Source organism: Manis pentadactyla, chromosome 1, assembly GCF_030020395.1.
Source record: "Manis pentadactyla isolate mManPen7 chromosome 1, mManPen7.hap1, whole genome shotgun sequence".
NCBI lineage: Eukaryota > Metazoa > Chordata > Mammalia > Pholidota > Manidae > Manis > Manis pentadactyla.
This window is the reverse complement of record NC_080019.1, coordinates 150122677-150139817: the sequence shown is the minus strand read 5'-3', so window position 1 is coordinate 150139817 and position 17141 is coordinate 150122677. Positions and strand designations below refer to the sequence as shown.

Here is a 17141-nt window from a genome sequence, read left to right as displayed (position 1 = left end):
ATTTGGTTCTGACCTATTTATTTTCCCCAGCCTTATATTTTGATTGTATTTTTGCCCACATCCATACCATTCTTTCTCAATGCTACCACTGTACGCCCTTTAATCTTACATATGTACTTCTGCCAGGGTGGCTAAACTTAGATCTGTTTCCAGCCTATGGGATCATTTCATTCAATGCTTACTGTACATGCTACATAACAATATTAACAGAAACATGGGTTTTAGAGTCAGAAGGATCAGGATTTGAATCCTAAAGTGATAACTACTTCAGAATAGATCTTACTCTTTTTAATGATTGAATGCCTTCCATATACTTCCTTGTTAATATTTTATAGGTTCTGTTTCCCCAACTATTAATACATAGTAAATCTCAATGACACATTTTATAGTGGAGAGAGTGCCAAGAACGTAAGAATGGGAATAAGATAGACCTAAATTTCAATGGGGCATTATACACTAACTGGTATGGTACTACCCAGTTCACAGGCAGCCATTTTAATGGGAATAGTCCTAAACACAGGGTCAGAATCCCAATGGCCATGTCTCCTAAGTGACCCTCCTCACCCTTTAGATTTTAATTCAGGAGTAGAAAACTGACCCCTTTCAGGCTAATCAGAGTCCCTGGAATGTTCTCAACTCTAAACTATGAAGCTGAGGAATAGTTGGCATTCCTTCTGATCTGCAACAGGAAGACTGAAACTAACTGGAAGAAACAAACTTAAAAAAACCTTAGCAATCTCAGTGTCCCTGGCAGCAGTTATCTTTGAAAACCTACTATATATTCCTGCCCTTTAGTTATTACCTTAGTTTATAGTATTCATGAAGGCTTTCACAAGAAGAGGCACTTGATACGGACTTTGAAAGATAAATTAAACTTATTTTATATATGAAAAAGTACTTTCCAAGTAGAATTATCAGCATAAAGAAAAGACAAACTAAATGGAGTAGAGTAACCGGTGATGAGGAGACAAACCTAGAAGAGTACCCAGATTCAAATCCTGATCCTTCTGACTCTGAAACGCATGTTTCTGTTGTTACTAATAGTACATGGCATATTGAATAAGCACTGAATGAAATGATCTGGGGGACTGGGGAACATGAATTTAGCCACCCTGGTAGAAGTACGTATGTAAAATTACATAGCTTAAAGTGGAAGCACTGATAGATAAATAAGAATGCCCAAGTGAAATGTCTATCACATACTGATATTTAATAAATTCCTAGTTTCGTATATTCTGTCCTTACCAGTCTTCACAGTACCAAGCAGTTAGACTTTTTCAATAAATATTTATTAATAATCTGGTAAAAAATTATACTCCTAAATGTTTTCACCTTTTAGAGGAAACCTCTTCAGGAAATACATTAAGGGAAATTGTAAACATGGAATGAGGTAAAAGATGATGGTGGACTTTCTAAATAAGGGGTATGTTATGAACCAAGAGCTATGGAAGAACTCAAACAGTTCATGGTGTATCTCTCCAACAGATTTTTACTCAGTATTACAGTTGAATTCAATGGTACTGTAATTCCATTCAATATTACAGAAATGAATGTCTAACATATTAGAAATGTATATATTTATTCTCTGTTCCCAAAACAACTTGAGACTTCTTACAGACATTCTTCAGTATAATATTATCTTTTTACTTCCTTAAAGAGAGATCTTTTCTATCTTTATTAACTCAGGAGGAAACCTGTCAAACAGTATATAATCCCAAGATCCTAATTATGTGCCAGGAGAAAGCTACCAATATGGATTTTAGCTTTCTAAAAGGCAACACATAAGTCTCAGGATATGGTTATGAAACTCCATTTTTATTGAATCCATATAGGGGTCTCAAGTTTTACTTGTACACTGGACTTTGAAGGAAAACAAAACAAAAACAAAAAACAAAACACCCTGAAAACCACTGATAGTTGACTTTGTGAAGACCCAAAGGAAAGTTTAGTGAAACTTACATTTTCTTTTCAAACAGGGTCCTTTAGAAAACACAGCACCAATCTGGTGCACACACATCTGCCAGGTAGCTAACTACTAATGCAATCAAGTTATCTAATTGAAGAGAATAGTCTATGACAGGGTCTACAGCCACCCTTACAACACAGATTTTCTTTTTCATACTTGATGCATTTATAGTAAGTAATGTTTAATAGTAGAGGCTGTGAATCAGGCTGCCTGGATTTGAATCCTGACTTCATTATTGACTAGCTGAATGGCTTGGCTGTAATACCTGCTCCATAAGATTGTTAGAATAAATGAAAAAATCCATATATAAAGCACACATTATAGGAAGCACTCAGCAAGTATTAGCAGCTGTAATTATTATTACTTTTATTAGTGATGGTCAGAGAAATGGGGTTGTTAGTAGCTTGCTACACTGGCTTGAGATAGAGTAAAACTGCACTGTAAATGAGGTTCTATTCACAGATTGAGAGATGAAGGGTAAGCTGGTTCGTAGGGAAGGCCATGATGAAAAGACAACACAGACCTTGTTGGCTGGAAAGAATCCTGCTTTTCAAGTTGCAATGAAAATCAACTTATTCAGAAATAGGGAAGAGGGGCAGAAAAAGTAAGAGGGCAAGCAATCAGAATTCAGCCTACTAGAAAGAAAGACAAAGAAGCAGGCTAAAGATTCCTTTCCAATAAGGCAGTTGGAAGTTGTATACCCAATTTCTATTCTTGGCAGGTGACAGTGCCAGAAGCAGAAAAGATAGGCATTATTCTATTTTCTATTTGTAGGGTACCTCCATAAAAAGTAGAAATTGGTTAACCAAGAGAAGAAAATATGTTTTTCTAGTCTTCTTGTTTTGTTTATATGTGACTGCAATTTATTTGTGAGTATATTAAAATGAAAAAACTAAAGATATCCTGTTTAAATAGTTTAATACAGCCAAGGACAGAGAACATTCCTATCTCCATAGGAAAAGATCTACTATAACAGTGATGTCTATATTCCATTTCAAAATAACTAAGTATCAGGAAATGACTAATACTTTGTGAAGTATTTAAAAGTGTATGTCTTACCACTGCCTCCTAATCCCCTCACCTCTATTTTAAATTCCAATTTACATAGTAAATATTTGAATAAAAATTGACATAATCTAACTAGAAGTATACTCCCTCAGAAGATAAGTTCACTAATTTTTAGACTCATCTCCATTTGATTAATACTCATTAGCTGTTTGACTCTTTGAGTCTGAAGATTTTAATCTATAAAACAAGACTATTAAATGAGTTTATCTTTAAATCCCCTTTCCAGCTATTGTTTTAAATATTTAAGAATTTAAAATTCAAAAGCATTGATTTAAAAATGTTTATGGTCCATGTCATTGCAGATCATTACGTTAAGCAAATAAAACTTAGTTTTCCCTTAAGAATTAATGAAATGTAAAAGTGGTAGGGTTGTCTATATATGTACTGTATATTCATGTGTATGTGTATTCATAATTTCACCTAATAGCATTTGGAGGGTATGATGTACTAAAAACACTCTCATATCACATCGTAAATTGCATGATTCATGATTGCTAGGTAGACTTGATGTTTCATATATCTGACCAATAACTTTTAAGTAGCTTTTTAAATATTATCAAAAGCTAATACTACACAATATCATTTATATTAGTGCCCCAAAAATGAAATAATTAGGTATAAATATAGCAAAATATGTATGTACAAGTTCTACATGAGGAAAACTAAATAACTCTGATGAATGAAATCAAAGAACTAAATAAATGGCAAGATAATGTGTGTTCCTAAATAGAATCACTATGGTCAAAATGTCTGTTCTTCCAAACTTGAATCTGTAGATTCAGTGAAATCTCAGCTGATTATTTTATGGATATTGACAAACTGATTCTAGAGTTTATAAGGAGAGGCAAAAGACCCAGAATGGCCAATACAGTGTTGAAGAAGAATAAAGTTGGAGGACTTATGCTACCCAACTTCAAGACTTACTATAAAGCTAAAGTAATCAGAACAGTGTTGTACTGGGGGAAGAATAAATAGAGCCATGGAACAGAATAGAGAGCCCAGAAATAGGGCCATATAAATACAGTCAACTGATCTTTGATGAAGGAGCAAAGGCAACACAATATAGCAAAAATAGTGTGTTTCAACAAATGGTGCTGAAACAACTGGAAATCCACATGAGAAACATGAATCTAGACACAGACTTTATACCCTTCACAAAAATTAATTCAAAATGAATCACATATCTAAGCATAAAATGCAAAACTACAAAACTCTTATAAACTAACTTAAGAGAACACCTAGGTGACCTTAGGTATGATGATTCATTTTTAGATACAACACCAAAGATAATCCGTGAAAGAAATAATTGATCAGCTGAGCTTCATTCAAGTTTAAACCTCTGCTCTGTGAAAAAGTATCAAAAGAATTAAAACATAAGCCACTACTAGGAGAAAATATTTGTATAAGACGTATCTGATAAAGGATTATCCACAATATACAACAAACTTTAAACTCAATGAGAAAAAAAAAAAAAAACAATAAAAAATGGGCCAAAAACCTTGACAGACACCTCACCAAAGAAGATCCACAGATAGCAACTAAGCACATGAAAAGATGCTTTACATTGTATCTCATCAGGAAAATGCAAATTAAAACAACAAAGAGATACCACTACACACCTAGTAGAATGACCAGTCTGGAAAACTGACAATAAATGCTGGTGAGGATGAGGAACAGGAATTCTCATGCATTGCTGCTGAAATACAGAATGGTCCAGCTACTTTGGAAGACAGTTTGACAGTTTCTTACAAAACTAATCATACTCTTAGCATACAGTCCAGCAATCACGTTCCTTGGTATTTACCCAAAGGAATTGAAAACGTATGTCTACACAAAAACCTGCACACACATATTTATAGCACCTTTATTCATGTGACTGTCAAAACTTGGAAACAACCAGATGTCTTTCAGTAGGTGAATGGATAAATAAACTGTAGTAAACCCAGATAATGAGATATTATTCAGTGCTAAAAATGAGCTATCAAGCCATGAAAAGACATGGAGAAACTTTTAAGTGAAAATTAGTAAGTGAAAGAAGCCAAACTGAAAAGGCTACGCTGTATAATTCCAACTTTATGATATTCTGGAAAAGGCAAAACTGTGAAGATATTAAAAAGATCAGTGGTTTCCAGAGGTGGAGATAGTGGGGAGAGATAAACAGGCAAAGCACAGAGGATTTTGGGGGCTTTGAAAATGTTCTTGATATTATACTGATGTATTCCATTATCCATTTGTCCATGTTCGTAGTATGACACCAAGAGTGAACCCTAAGGTAAACTGTACACTTTCGGTGATTACAATATGTAGGTTCATCCTTGGTAAAAAGTGAATGATTCTGGTAAGAGATGTTTATAACGTGGAGCCTGGGTAAACAGAAAATGTCTGTATATACCTCTCAATTTGATTGTAAACCTCAAACTACTCTAAAAAATAAAGTCTTAAAAAATTAACACTTCAAGTTTAATTTAAAACACAACTTTCATTGTAACACATACCTTAAACATTTACACTGTCAATTACTGGTACATGATTACTGTCCTTTTTAATATTTAGGTCTTACAACCTACTATTATTTCTTGCATGATAAATTAAAGTGGCTTAACATTTTCACATAACTTTAAAAAAGAGATACAGATGAAGTCCAAACTCCACTAACCAATTTTCCTTCTGTTTCCCATCTTACCATTTTAATTTCTGTATTAGGAACACTTACCAGATATAGTACATAGCACCACTCTGGAGCTGTGAAATAAGAAAGGATTCACAGAGTTGCAAGGCTAACATAGTCTTGCCTTCTTTTTCAGTGTTACAGATGATATCAATTCCATTCTTACAGTCAGTTTTCAATAATTGCTGTAAGAGGAAAAATCAGTTTTATATCATTAAAAATATCTGAAAAGGGGCAATAATTGTTCAAACATTCAGAAGCAGATTCTAGTTTTCTTCTACATACATAATGAATCATACAGAAGTACTTTCATGGTTTCATAGTTTCTACTTTTTATCTCTTTAAGGTCCTCAACTTGTAGGTAACTAGAGTCCACCTTAGGAAAATATTTTCTTTTAATTTCTTCGTATTTTAGGTAAAAGGCAAAACTGTTAATACTTCCCGGTTTTTATTTGATCTCCTCTGTCACACCAGAAGCTCAACATGGAAATGCTTATTAATGAACTCTGTTAATTTCATCATTTGTTAACATCAGATTCTGTCTAAGTCAACATGAGCTTAAAGAATGGCACCAAAGAGAACACATCTAAATAATGTATTCTTGAAGCCTTTGGTATTAATATAAAAGCAATTTAACAAGAACAGGCTACTTTTTTTCTTTAATTGTAAGGTTAAAATGGTAAAAGGCAAACGTCATCTCAGACAGTACCTCCTGGAATAGCTGATCTTCTACAGGTGACATAAACAGACAGGTGAAGAGTGCTTGATGGAAGTACAAGTCTTTACTGATTTTTGGGTGATTTATACAAGATTTAATGAGAGCCATTGCTTCAGGTATGCGTTCACAAGCAATTAGGTATCTGGCACGCAGTTCAAAGAACAGTGGATTTTCAGAACTTAAGTATTTGTTCACTACATTAAAAGGAAAACAGACTCATTATATTCAAAAGATTCAAACTTTGTTGGTGGAAACATTACCACTAATGTTATATAATTAGATTAGCTAGTTATTTAATTAAACATTTTCTTCAAGTTTGTAAAAAGAATACTCAATTATATGACTGGAAAATGGAAATAAGAGTAACACCAAAACAGTGCTCAAGAAACATCTGTTGATTTCTTCTGTCTGAAAAGTAAAAAAATAATATTTTTTAAGGAAAAAACATGAAATAGTCTTATTTTAGTCCACTAGTATATAAAAATATGTTTCAAATAACATGATGTCTGGAATTGCTTTCTAGTCTAAGTATGTACTTTATCTTCTTACTGCCCAATATTTTCCTTATTTTAAGATTAGAAGGCTGAATTACTAAAATCATATTCAGATTAATTATAGAGAAATATAATCTGAATTAATGAAAAGGCTATATCATATAAGAAATATATCTTACTGGTTTTCAACAAAAAAACTAAGCCAAAAGTAGTCCCAAATAGGACTTCTTATTAACATATGGTCATGTCACTAAGGATAATTACTAGTTAATACTTGCTTTTATATAATTTAAAAAAATATTAAACACTTTTATCTATATAAGTTTATTTAGACCTAACAACAACCTTATGACCAGTATCATAATACTTGTTTTACAGATCACAAAAACTGAGTCTCAGAGAGGTCAAATGACTTGCCCAAGGACACAGAATCACTAAGTGGCAGAGCAGGAACGAGAATTCCTATTTCATTACTTCTAATCGAAAAGTGTTTTAATTAGTTGTATATGTTTAATCAGTAGCTTCAAAATGCCTATAAGTAGTGTTTGATTTGGGCTTCAATATTTGCCTTGCAATTGTTTACAAAATATAATAAGCAGACACTGATTTGTGTAGTTAATACAAAGATAAACTTCAGACTGGCCTATACCCTAATAATCACCAACTAAAGGAAAGTCATCCATATTACTGATCAGGTCTCTAGAGCAGCTTTTCCCAAAGTGAGGTATGCTAGTGTAAGTATGAAAGGACTCTCTCCCTCTCTATCTATATAAATAAGCCATTAGCTATTTATCTATCTATCTAAATAAGCCATCCGCCCTGCACCAAACCAACAACAGGTTTTTCTAGCTCCCACTCAGAAGCATAAAAACTCCCCTAAAAGCCCAAACTTTCTTCTTCCCTGTTCTCACTCTTTGAAGCTATGGCTTTGTCTAGCTCCTATCCCCTCTGGCCACAACACCCAGTCTCCTTGGAGTTTCCTTCAATCTGTTACCCTTACCTTCCCTGTATTTGACTCTTCATACTTTTCCTCAATAACCAACTTTTATTCCTCAGTTCCAACTGCTTCCCTCTTCAGTTTTTTTTTTCCTTTCTGAGACCCTCACATCAAGTGCCAGTCTCCTCTGTACCCTGGGGTATATACCACTATACACTATCACATATACCTTAGCTCATTCTCCCTCGTCTTATCCTATTCCCCGTCTCATTCCGTCACTTTGCACACTTTCCTGGTCTTATCTCTTTCTTCACCTCTCAAAACTCTGTTACAGTCCTCCACACTTGTATCTGGGATTGGGCTTGCTCTTAAGCCTGATTAGCATAGCCCCTTACCTGTACTCACAACTCACCCCTACTCCTTAAACTGGGACAAATCAAAAGATCCTAACCTCAGTAAAATCTGTTTGAAGTGTCTTTCTCACTACACCAAGGTCTGAATGGTACCAGAGTTGGGAGGTCTTCTCTTCCCTTTGGCCATCTTAGGCTCTCTCCGTGCTTTCAAATGTTTTCCAAACTTGGACACTTACTCTCTACCACTGAGCTTAAATTCTAAGTTTTGGTGATCCAAAATCTTCTAGGGCTCAGGAATAATAAGGCAATTTTTTTTTCTTTTTTCAAAAAGAATTAACTAGTAGTTGACAGGGCCTCCTGCCTCAAAAGGGAATTCTGGCCTACAGGAACCATTGTGGATCTAGGTTTGGGAGAAGGTAATGTCAAAGAAGTTTGCAGGTGGTTAAGGGGATGAGATAAATCTTATACTAATGGATGATGTTTCGGAAATACTGCTCTACAATATTTGGAATTGATACTTCTATAGTCATTCAATTAGTCACTCATTCACTTAAGCATTCATCATGTGGTCATTCATTCAATCAGCAAAATTCATATTGAGCACCTTAACTCTGTGTCAGGTATTGGGCCAGGTGTAGGATATGTAGTAGTGGTGACAAAAACTGAAAGAATTCCAGGCCTCACAGAGTTTCCTATATAGAGAAATTCCATGTGCTTAAGAAGGATGTTTATTTTTTTTTTTTTAAAGATGTTCCTACTTAGATTTTTAAAATGTAACTGAAGTGACAAAAGCAAACTCTGTAAGAAAGTAACATCTATATAGTAACTGTGTTAATACTCTTAATTCCCACTGGAATAAATGTACCTAATCTAGTGTCAAAAATTGTTCTTGGGCCAGATTAGTATAATAAATAACTTAAACACACTTTTATATGAAAATACATTACTCTTATTCAATATTAAAAAATAAAGAAAAATTACTATTACTGCTCTAGTTAAAAATGAAACTGTATTTGCTTCTCACAAATGTTTTGATTTGAGTCTCCTGAAGTACCTATCTCCTGAGATGCTGGCTGGGCTTTAAGAACAGCTTGCAACACTGGATCTTCCCATGGGCCACCATCTCTAATGATTCGAGTCACCAGTTCCAGATTCACATTTCCATATCTGCGGAGGTGATTCTGGCATTCCTAGGAGAGAAAAATCATTTTGGCTTTGTGAATTTAAAGGGGTTAAAAACTAAACTTGATCATCATTGTCAATAAAATGACTGATGGTCAATGAGGCAGTTACCAAATTATAAAAGAGAAAGAGTTGCATAGTAGCCTAACTAGGGTGTCAAAATCCCAATAGTAGACAAATAGGCTCTAAGGCCAAAGGTTACACAATTTGTACATAACTGGACTTAGAAAATCCCATTATAAATAGGGATGAAGTGTAACCTAAGGGAAAAACTTAGGGATGCATCATTTCTAGGAAAAGAACCAGGTTGCAAAAATATAAAAATTAAAACATTCAGTTAAATTTATGTGAGGGCTCATAGTAATTATTAACAATGGCAGATAAGAGCCTGATAATATAGGGGTTAATGGGCCCTGTCCAGCATAGACTCTGGCTGACACATAGACACAGATCCCCTGCCCTGCTCCCAAGTGTATATATAATCTTAGTTGTGATAGAAGGCTAGAAGATGGAAATTCTATTCCACTTTGTTCTATAAGTAGATTTATAGTTTGAGGATGAAGAAATGACAAGCTAAAGGAATGAATCCAGCCTATATTGTGAAGATTTTGCATTAAGTTTAAGATAAAGATGTATTCATAAGTTGGGCGTTAACTGATAATTTGCATTTTCTGATATATTTTTTTAAAGATACTTGTAATGTTTTTAGAGAATGTACTATCTTAGATTTGTGATTATAATATTAATTATATAACAAGCTAAGTTTGTAAACAATGTTTAATTTAGGACAACTCGGTTTACTAAATTTATAAATTTGATTTATTAGATATAAATTTACAAGATTTAATTGTTTATACTTTTTTGAAGTGTTACATTCTTCGGTGTTGGTTTTAAAAAGTTTCAGGGTATTTAATTTGATAATTTATAAAAATTACCTGAAGGCCTAGTGGAGATATGAATACATTTATTTTTTTAAGTGCAAATTGAGCTTAAAGGCTTAAGGAAAAAAAAAAGATATTGAAATTGGAAATGTTAAAAATTTGAATAAAATGCACATCAATTAAAACATAATTGCCCAGAATTTCTTTCTGAGCTCAAATCCCTCAGATATTAAAAACTACTAACAGTTATAAAGCAAAGCTTCAGGATAAAATAGTATATTCACAAATTTTACTTATCAGATAAATAATCAGACTATATATTCCATGTTGCAATAAACACTTTACTTTTATTAAATTGTCATGGACTTTCATCATTTGAACATTCCAAAGTGATATCTATATGCCAATTTTCATTCCTTGTTAAAACACACTAGAGATTTTGTTTTATAAGAGAACAAAGCAGTAGAAGAAATCAAGTTTCAAGATCAAGAAATCAGTCAAAGAAGTCCAAAGGATCATTAATTCAAAACATGAAACTAAGTATCTTCTAAATGTTATTTAGGACATTCCCAAATTAAAACCTGCAACCAAGCAAACAAAAATCCTACAAACAATGGGCAAGTTACTTCACCTCTCTGTGCTCCTTCAGTTAACTCATCTATAAAATGGATACTAAAAACAGCTTCATAGGATTGTTGTGAGGATTAAATAATACACAATGTTGAAAAGAGTTCTTGGTATAGGACCTAGCACATAGTAAACACTTAATATTAGCTATTGTTTCTTCAAGTATTTTTTTTTACATTTAACATGAATATTTATTTTAGGACACTGAAGCCTTTACATAGAATTTCTGTTTCCGTGTGTCAGCATGAAAATAGCGTTCATAAAAATAAGGTATAAAGTTTTTCATCAGCCATGACTTTTTATTAACACATGGAACACAGCAACAATCTGTGGCAATAGCTTCATGGTTAAAAACAATCATCAATATCAAACCTCAGGGTAAACAAACTCCTAAATTACTCTAAATACACATATTGCTGTACTTAAAATTCCACTACAATAAGCTGGCTTTTGATCCAGTCAAAGCACAAGAAATAAGGTGAGCTGGATGCAAGCCCCTGAATCACTGGCAAGCTTTAGCTCCCCTGATGAGTTCTTGGACAACCCCATCTTTCCAGCTGCCTTAGGGTAAGTGAGGCACCACAGCGATTAGCACTGTGGCATCTAGAAATGGATTGAGGCCTAAATCAAGACAGGGTGAAACAAGTCTACTGCTAATTTCCTAAACTTGGCTGGAAATAAACACTTGGAGGTCTTGTTAAAAAACAGATTCCCAGGCCCCTATTTAAACTTACTAAATCAAAATTCCTAAAGGACAGCCCTAATAATTCATTTAACATTTCCCACCCTACTGCACCTTTGGCATACTTTTTGATACACCTTCTCCAGTTAGTGTGCACTTTCTTAAATGTTAATGCTATCAATTATACACTTGCACTCCTATCAAAAATTAGTAAATTAGCTTAAGCTCAGGTATCTAAGATAAACATTATAAATGAAAGCTTTGTTTTTTGTGAGTGTGCACTTTCAGAGTCAAGTACCCCATATTTTGGAGACCACTTCAATAGGAAATAGCTCAGGATAGAAAAGAGAGATGAATAAATATTTCATTTTCGTCTCTTTGAAAAAACACAGGATGAAAAAAGAACAAAAAAGTCTGTAACTGTCTTTTGGCTCCTCCTTCCTTAAATAATATGGTGGCTTTGGGGGATGGTATTTAATTATTACGAAGTGAAAAGGGAAGCCTTTAATCACTGTAGAATTCACATTTTTTCTATAGTATAAACATACTGTATTTTTTAAGAATGTTTACTGAATTAAAAACTTGGACCTGTATTTTACCCAATACTTTACTGAGTCATCTGTGTACTATTGATATCCACTGGACTGTGCTAAATATAATTCCCTCAGAAACTTCCATTCAACCTTGTGTTGTTGCCAAAGATAGAAAAAACGCAACTCCTTTCCCTCACTCTTTTTTTCAGAATCCATTGTAGGGTGGGCTTCATGTTTTGTTCCAGAAGAATTTTCTTCCCTGAACCCATCACCACTTTAGAGTTGGCTATTACATGTCTGTGACGCTGTTAAATCAGTGTTCTGGCCATTGTACATACTTGCATCTGAATCCTTCAGCAGCTTACCAAAAAATGAAAGCCATAATGCCCCAACTTCGTATTTAAGGACCTCTGGCTTTACCTACCTATTACACATCATCATATCATGAGTCCTTTTATCCAGCCTCATCTCCTCGTGTCTCTCCAACTCATCTTCTACTTTTTGCCTATGTTTTTTCTCTTATCACTGTCTCTCTCCTACAACTTCGTATAAACCTCTAAGCCTTCCTATAAAGTTACCTAAATCTTTTCTTAACTATCTTTCCAAAGTTCTACCTTTCCCTGAGGAGCGTCCACAGGCTACCTCAATCCATAAAAAACTTAATTCCTCTCCTGGTACTGAAAATCTATACCAGTCCACTCTTCTAGTATTTATTATATAAGAGAAGGATGTTGCATTATTAAGTGTTGGTATCTTATTTCCTACATAGTTAAAAGCTTCTTCAAATAGATCAGGAAAGGAAAGGTAGGTGTACCTTCTCTGGTACACAGAGAAGATAGCTCAATAACAAATTTTTTAAATCAAAATACAGTTTTATGGACATCTGTGCAAGTAGAGACACCATGCAGTATGTTGTATTTTGAATGAAATGCAGATTCAAGAGTAAAATTTTATTATACCACATATCAAATTTATCCATTAGCAAGCTATCATAGCAAAATCGAATATATAAAAAGTCTTCAATGTGGTTAATTTTAAAATACTTTGACATGAGATAAGAATGATCACAGTATCTTTTATTATTACAATTTCATTGGTTATCTTATGGCAAACAAAAAAATAGTTTAAACATTATATAATTTTCTTTTACAAAAAGACAGTTATCACAAATTTTCTGTTCATTTCTTTGGTACGTTCCTAAGGAATATTTACCAGACGTTTTTGAGAAAATGAACTTTCTGAGTTTGCCCACATAAAGAGGATATTATAACAGTGAAAACTCACTGCTTTTTAAAAGAAATTTCTTAATGGAGAAAATCATTTAAAATGAATGTTTGAAAGCGTTTACATCATTAAATGATTGTTGCCAAAATTGATATGTCACCTATAATGCTTATATGAATACCATTAAAAACCTTAAGAGTTTTCTGTTGAAAAACCTTTCAAATGGAGCATTTTGACAAATTTTCAATTAATTTGTTAAAAACAGTATTTAAGAAAACACTGATTTCAGGAATACCAGAAATTTAGGAGTCAAATTTCAATGAAAGTCTGTAAACTTGGTGGAAGGAATTTAAAACTGAGTATCATATTTTAGAAAAGAAAAATTTTCCATTTGGATGAAAAGTATCTTTTTCACCTATGACAGCTATTAAAAACACTTATTACAGTAAACTGAACTTACTTACGAAGTAAACTTTACATTACTATGTGACTTAAAATGTTTCAAAAATAAAGCATATTCAAAATCACACTGGTGTCATTGTTTTTGTTTTTTATTTTTTTATTTTTTTTATTTTTTATTGAAGGGTAGTTGACACACAGTATTATATTAGTTCCAGGTGGACAACACAGTGATTCAACATTTATATACATGATAATTCTAGCTACCAGCTATCACCATACAAAGTTGTTACAATATTTTGAGTATATTCCTTATGCTATACATTACATCCCAGTTACTAATTTATTTTACAATTGGAAGTCTGTACTTTTTTTTTTTTTTTTGAGAGAGCATTTCTCATATTTATTGATCAAATGGTTGTTAACAACAATAAAATTCTGTATAGGGGAGTCAATGCTCAATGCACAATCATTAATCCAACTCAAGCCTAATTTTCGTCAGTCTCCAATCTTCTGAAGCATAACGAAAAAGTTCTTACATGGAGAACAAATTCTTACATAGTGAATAAGTCACATGGTGAACAGTACAAGGGCAGTGATCACAGAACGTATGGTTTAGATCATGCATTATGAACTATAAACAATCAGTTCAAATATGAATATTCGTTTGATTTTTATACTTGATTTATATGTAGATACCACATTTCTCTCTTTATTATTATTATTTTTAATAAAATGCTGAAGTGGTAGGTAGATGCAAGATAAAGGTAGAAAACATAGTTTAGTGTTGTAAGAGAGCAAATGTAGATGATCAGGTGTGTGCCTGTAGACTATGTGTTAATCCAAGCTAGACAAGGGCAATAAAACATCCACGGATGCAGAAGATTTCTCTCAGAACAGGGGGGGTGAGGTTCTAAGCCTCACCTCTGTTGATCCCCAATTTCTCACCTGATGACCCCCCTGCGACTGTGCCTGTCTTAGGTTGTTCCTCCCTTGAGGAATCTTACCCGTCTCTGGCTAACCAGTCATCTTCCGGGGCCATACAGGGAAATGTAAAGTTGGTAAGTGAGAGAGAAGCCTTATGGTTTGAAAAGGTTAGCTTTTTACTTCTTTGCATATTTATGCCCTGTGGCTTCAATGCCCAGCATTTGTCTTGAGGTATCTTTACCACTTGGAGGAATTATGATACTCGGTAAATTCGATATGAGGCACGAATTCTATTTAAGGGTTGTAATTAGGAAGGAAGAAGAAGAAGAAAAGCTATAGAAGTAGCAGGCGGAAGAAAACATGGGAAGATTGATTATTTCTTTGACATATCTTCTTGTAGAGTAACTTCAGCATGTATAGGTTTTAAACTACTAATTAAATTGCACACACACATTAACATAATAGGAGTACAGTTACATAACCAAAGCAGACCTATAATTACCAGCCATCTCCAGTGAAACCAAGAAAACCAGTTAGGCACCTTAGGCATTTGTGAAAACTTATCTATGATATGGTGGATATTGTCCAACTGAATTTGGACAGTCTGAGAGAAATCAGACAAATTAAAACAACCCATTCCTGGGGACTGTTCACATCCCATATGTTCTTTTAACAGTAGATAGTCTGTAGTTGTAAGATTTTGGAGCTCTTCAACTTGCACTTCTCCTAATTCTTGGTTGAGTTCCAACAGTATAGATCCAGTCAAATTTGTTGTTTTACTGTATGCACAGGCCAGATTAGATATCTCCTTCATTCCCATGGCAAGTCCAGGAACCGGTGGGATGAGTGCATCTACAGCTGTTAGCAGCGCATGGATCTTTGTTGGGGTTTTTTGATGATCATCTTCTGGTATGAGTCTTCCAGAGAGTGCTGATGTTGGAAGTTCTTTTTCATATCGTATCTTAGTTCATTTTCAGGGTAGCCAAATTGGGCTTTGATCCTCTGTATAAACACAAACAGACCCTTTGCCTACACTTTTATATGCCCTTTATACCATTGTGTAGAACTCACTGGAGGTCACCACACAGGAACTGCTTTTTTTTTGTTAACATTAATCTACACTTACATGACGAATATTATGTTTACTAGGCTCTCCCCTATACCAGATCCCCCCTATAAATCCCTTTACAGTCACTGTCCATCAGCATAGCAAAATGTTGTAGAATCACTACTTGTCTTCTCTATGTTGTACAGCCCTCCCCTTTCTCCCACCCCCCAATGCATGCTAATCTTAATACCCCCCTTCTTCTTCCCCACCCCTTATCCCTCCCTACCCACCCATCCTCCCCAGTCCCTTTCCCTTTGGTACCTGTTAGTCCATTCTTGAGTTCTGTGATTCTGCTTCTGTTTTGTTCCTTCAGCTTTTCCTTTGTTCTTATACTCCACAGATGAGTGAAATCATTTGGTATTTCTCTTTCTCCACTTGGCTTATTTCACTGAGCATAATACCCTACAGCTCAATCCATGTTGCTGCAAATGGTAGGATTTGCCCTTTTCTTATGGCTGAGTAGTATTCCATTGTGTATATGTACCACATCTTCTTTATCCATTCATCTATCGATGGACATTTAGGTTGCTTCCAATTCTTGGCTATTGTAAATAGTGCTGCGATAAACATAGGGGTGCATCTGTCTTTCTCAAACTTGATTGCTGCGTTCTTAGGGTAAATTCCTACGAGTGGAATTCCTGCGTCAAATGGTAAGTCTGTTTTGAGCATTCTGATGTACCTCCATACTGCTTTCCACAATGGTTGAACTAATTTACATTCCCACCAGCAGTGTAGGAGAGTTCCCCTTTCTCCACAGCTTCGACAACATTTGTTGTTTGTCTTTTGGATGGCAGCCAACCTTAGTGCTGTAAGGTGATAATACCTCATTGTAGTTTTAATTTGCATTTCTCTGATAATTAGCAATGTGGAACATCTTTTCATGTGTCTGTTGGCCATCTGTATTTCTTTTTTGGAGAACTGTTCAGTTCCTCTGCCCATTTTTTAATTGGGTTATTTGTTTTTTGTTTGTTGAGGCGTGTGAGCTCTTTATATATTCTGGACGTGAAGCCTTTATCGGATGTGTCATTTTCAAATATATTCTTCCATACTGTAGGGTTCCTTTTTGTTCTATTGATGGTGTCTTTTGCTGTACAGAAGCTTTTCAGCTTAATATAATCCCACTTGTTCATTTTTGCTGTTGTTTTCCTTGCCCGGGGAGATATGTTCAAGAAGAGGTCGCTCATGTTTATGTCTAAGAGGTTTTTGCCTATGTTTTTTCCAAGAGTTTAATGGTTTCATGACTTACATTCAGGTCTTTGATCCATTTTGAGTTTTACTTTTGTATATGGGGTTAGACAATGGTCCAGTTTCATTCTCCTACATGTAGCTGTCCAGTTTTGCCAGCACAATCTGTTGAAGAGACTGTCATTTCCC

General features: G+C 34.3%; 1 protein-coding gene and 1 long non-coding RNA gene across 10 annotated transcripts in view; one reads left to right on the top strand and one right to left on the bottom strand.

Moving 5' to 3' along the window:
• The window catches only part of ZNF654 (zinc finger protein 654), a 99565-nt gene that overhangs the window by 10605 nt on the left and 71819 nt on the right, over positions 1–17141 (bottom strand). For 3 of the 5 annotated variants that reach the window (XM_036898906.2, XM_036898924.2, XM_057501919.1), the window contains 3 exons: positions 9259–9394; positions 6412–6614; positions 5748–5887 (listed from right to left, as the gene is read on the bottom strand). In XM_036898906.2, the coding sequence (XP_036754801.2) occupies positions 5748–5887; positions 6412–6614; positions 9259–9394 (479 nt within the window). The remainder of the gene's footprint in view (positions 1–5747; positions 5888–6411; positions 6615–9258; positions 9395–17141) is intronic. The other 2 variants (XM_057501911.1, XM_057501918.1) reach the window with 1 other exon arrangement.
• The window catches only part of LOC118919218 (uncharacterized), a 104117-nt gene that overhangs the window by 15495 nt on the left and 71481 nt on the right, over positions 1–17141 (top strand). The gene's annotated exons all lie outside the window — the stretch shown is intronic.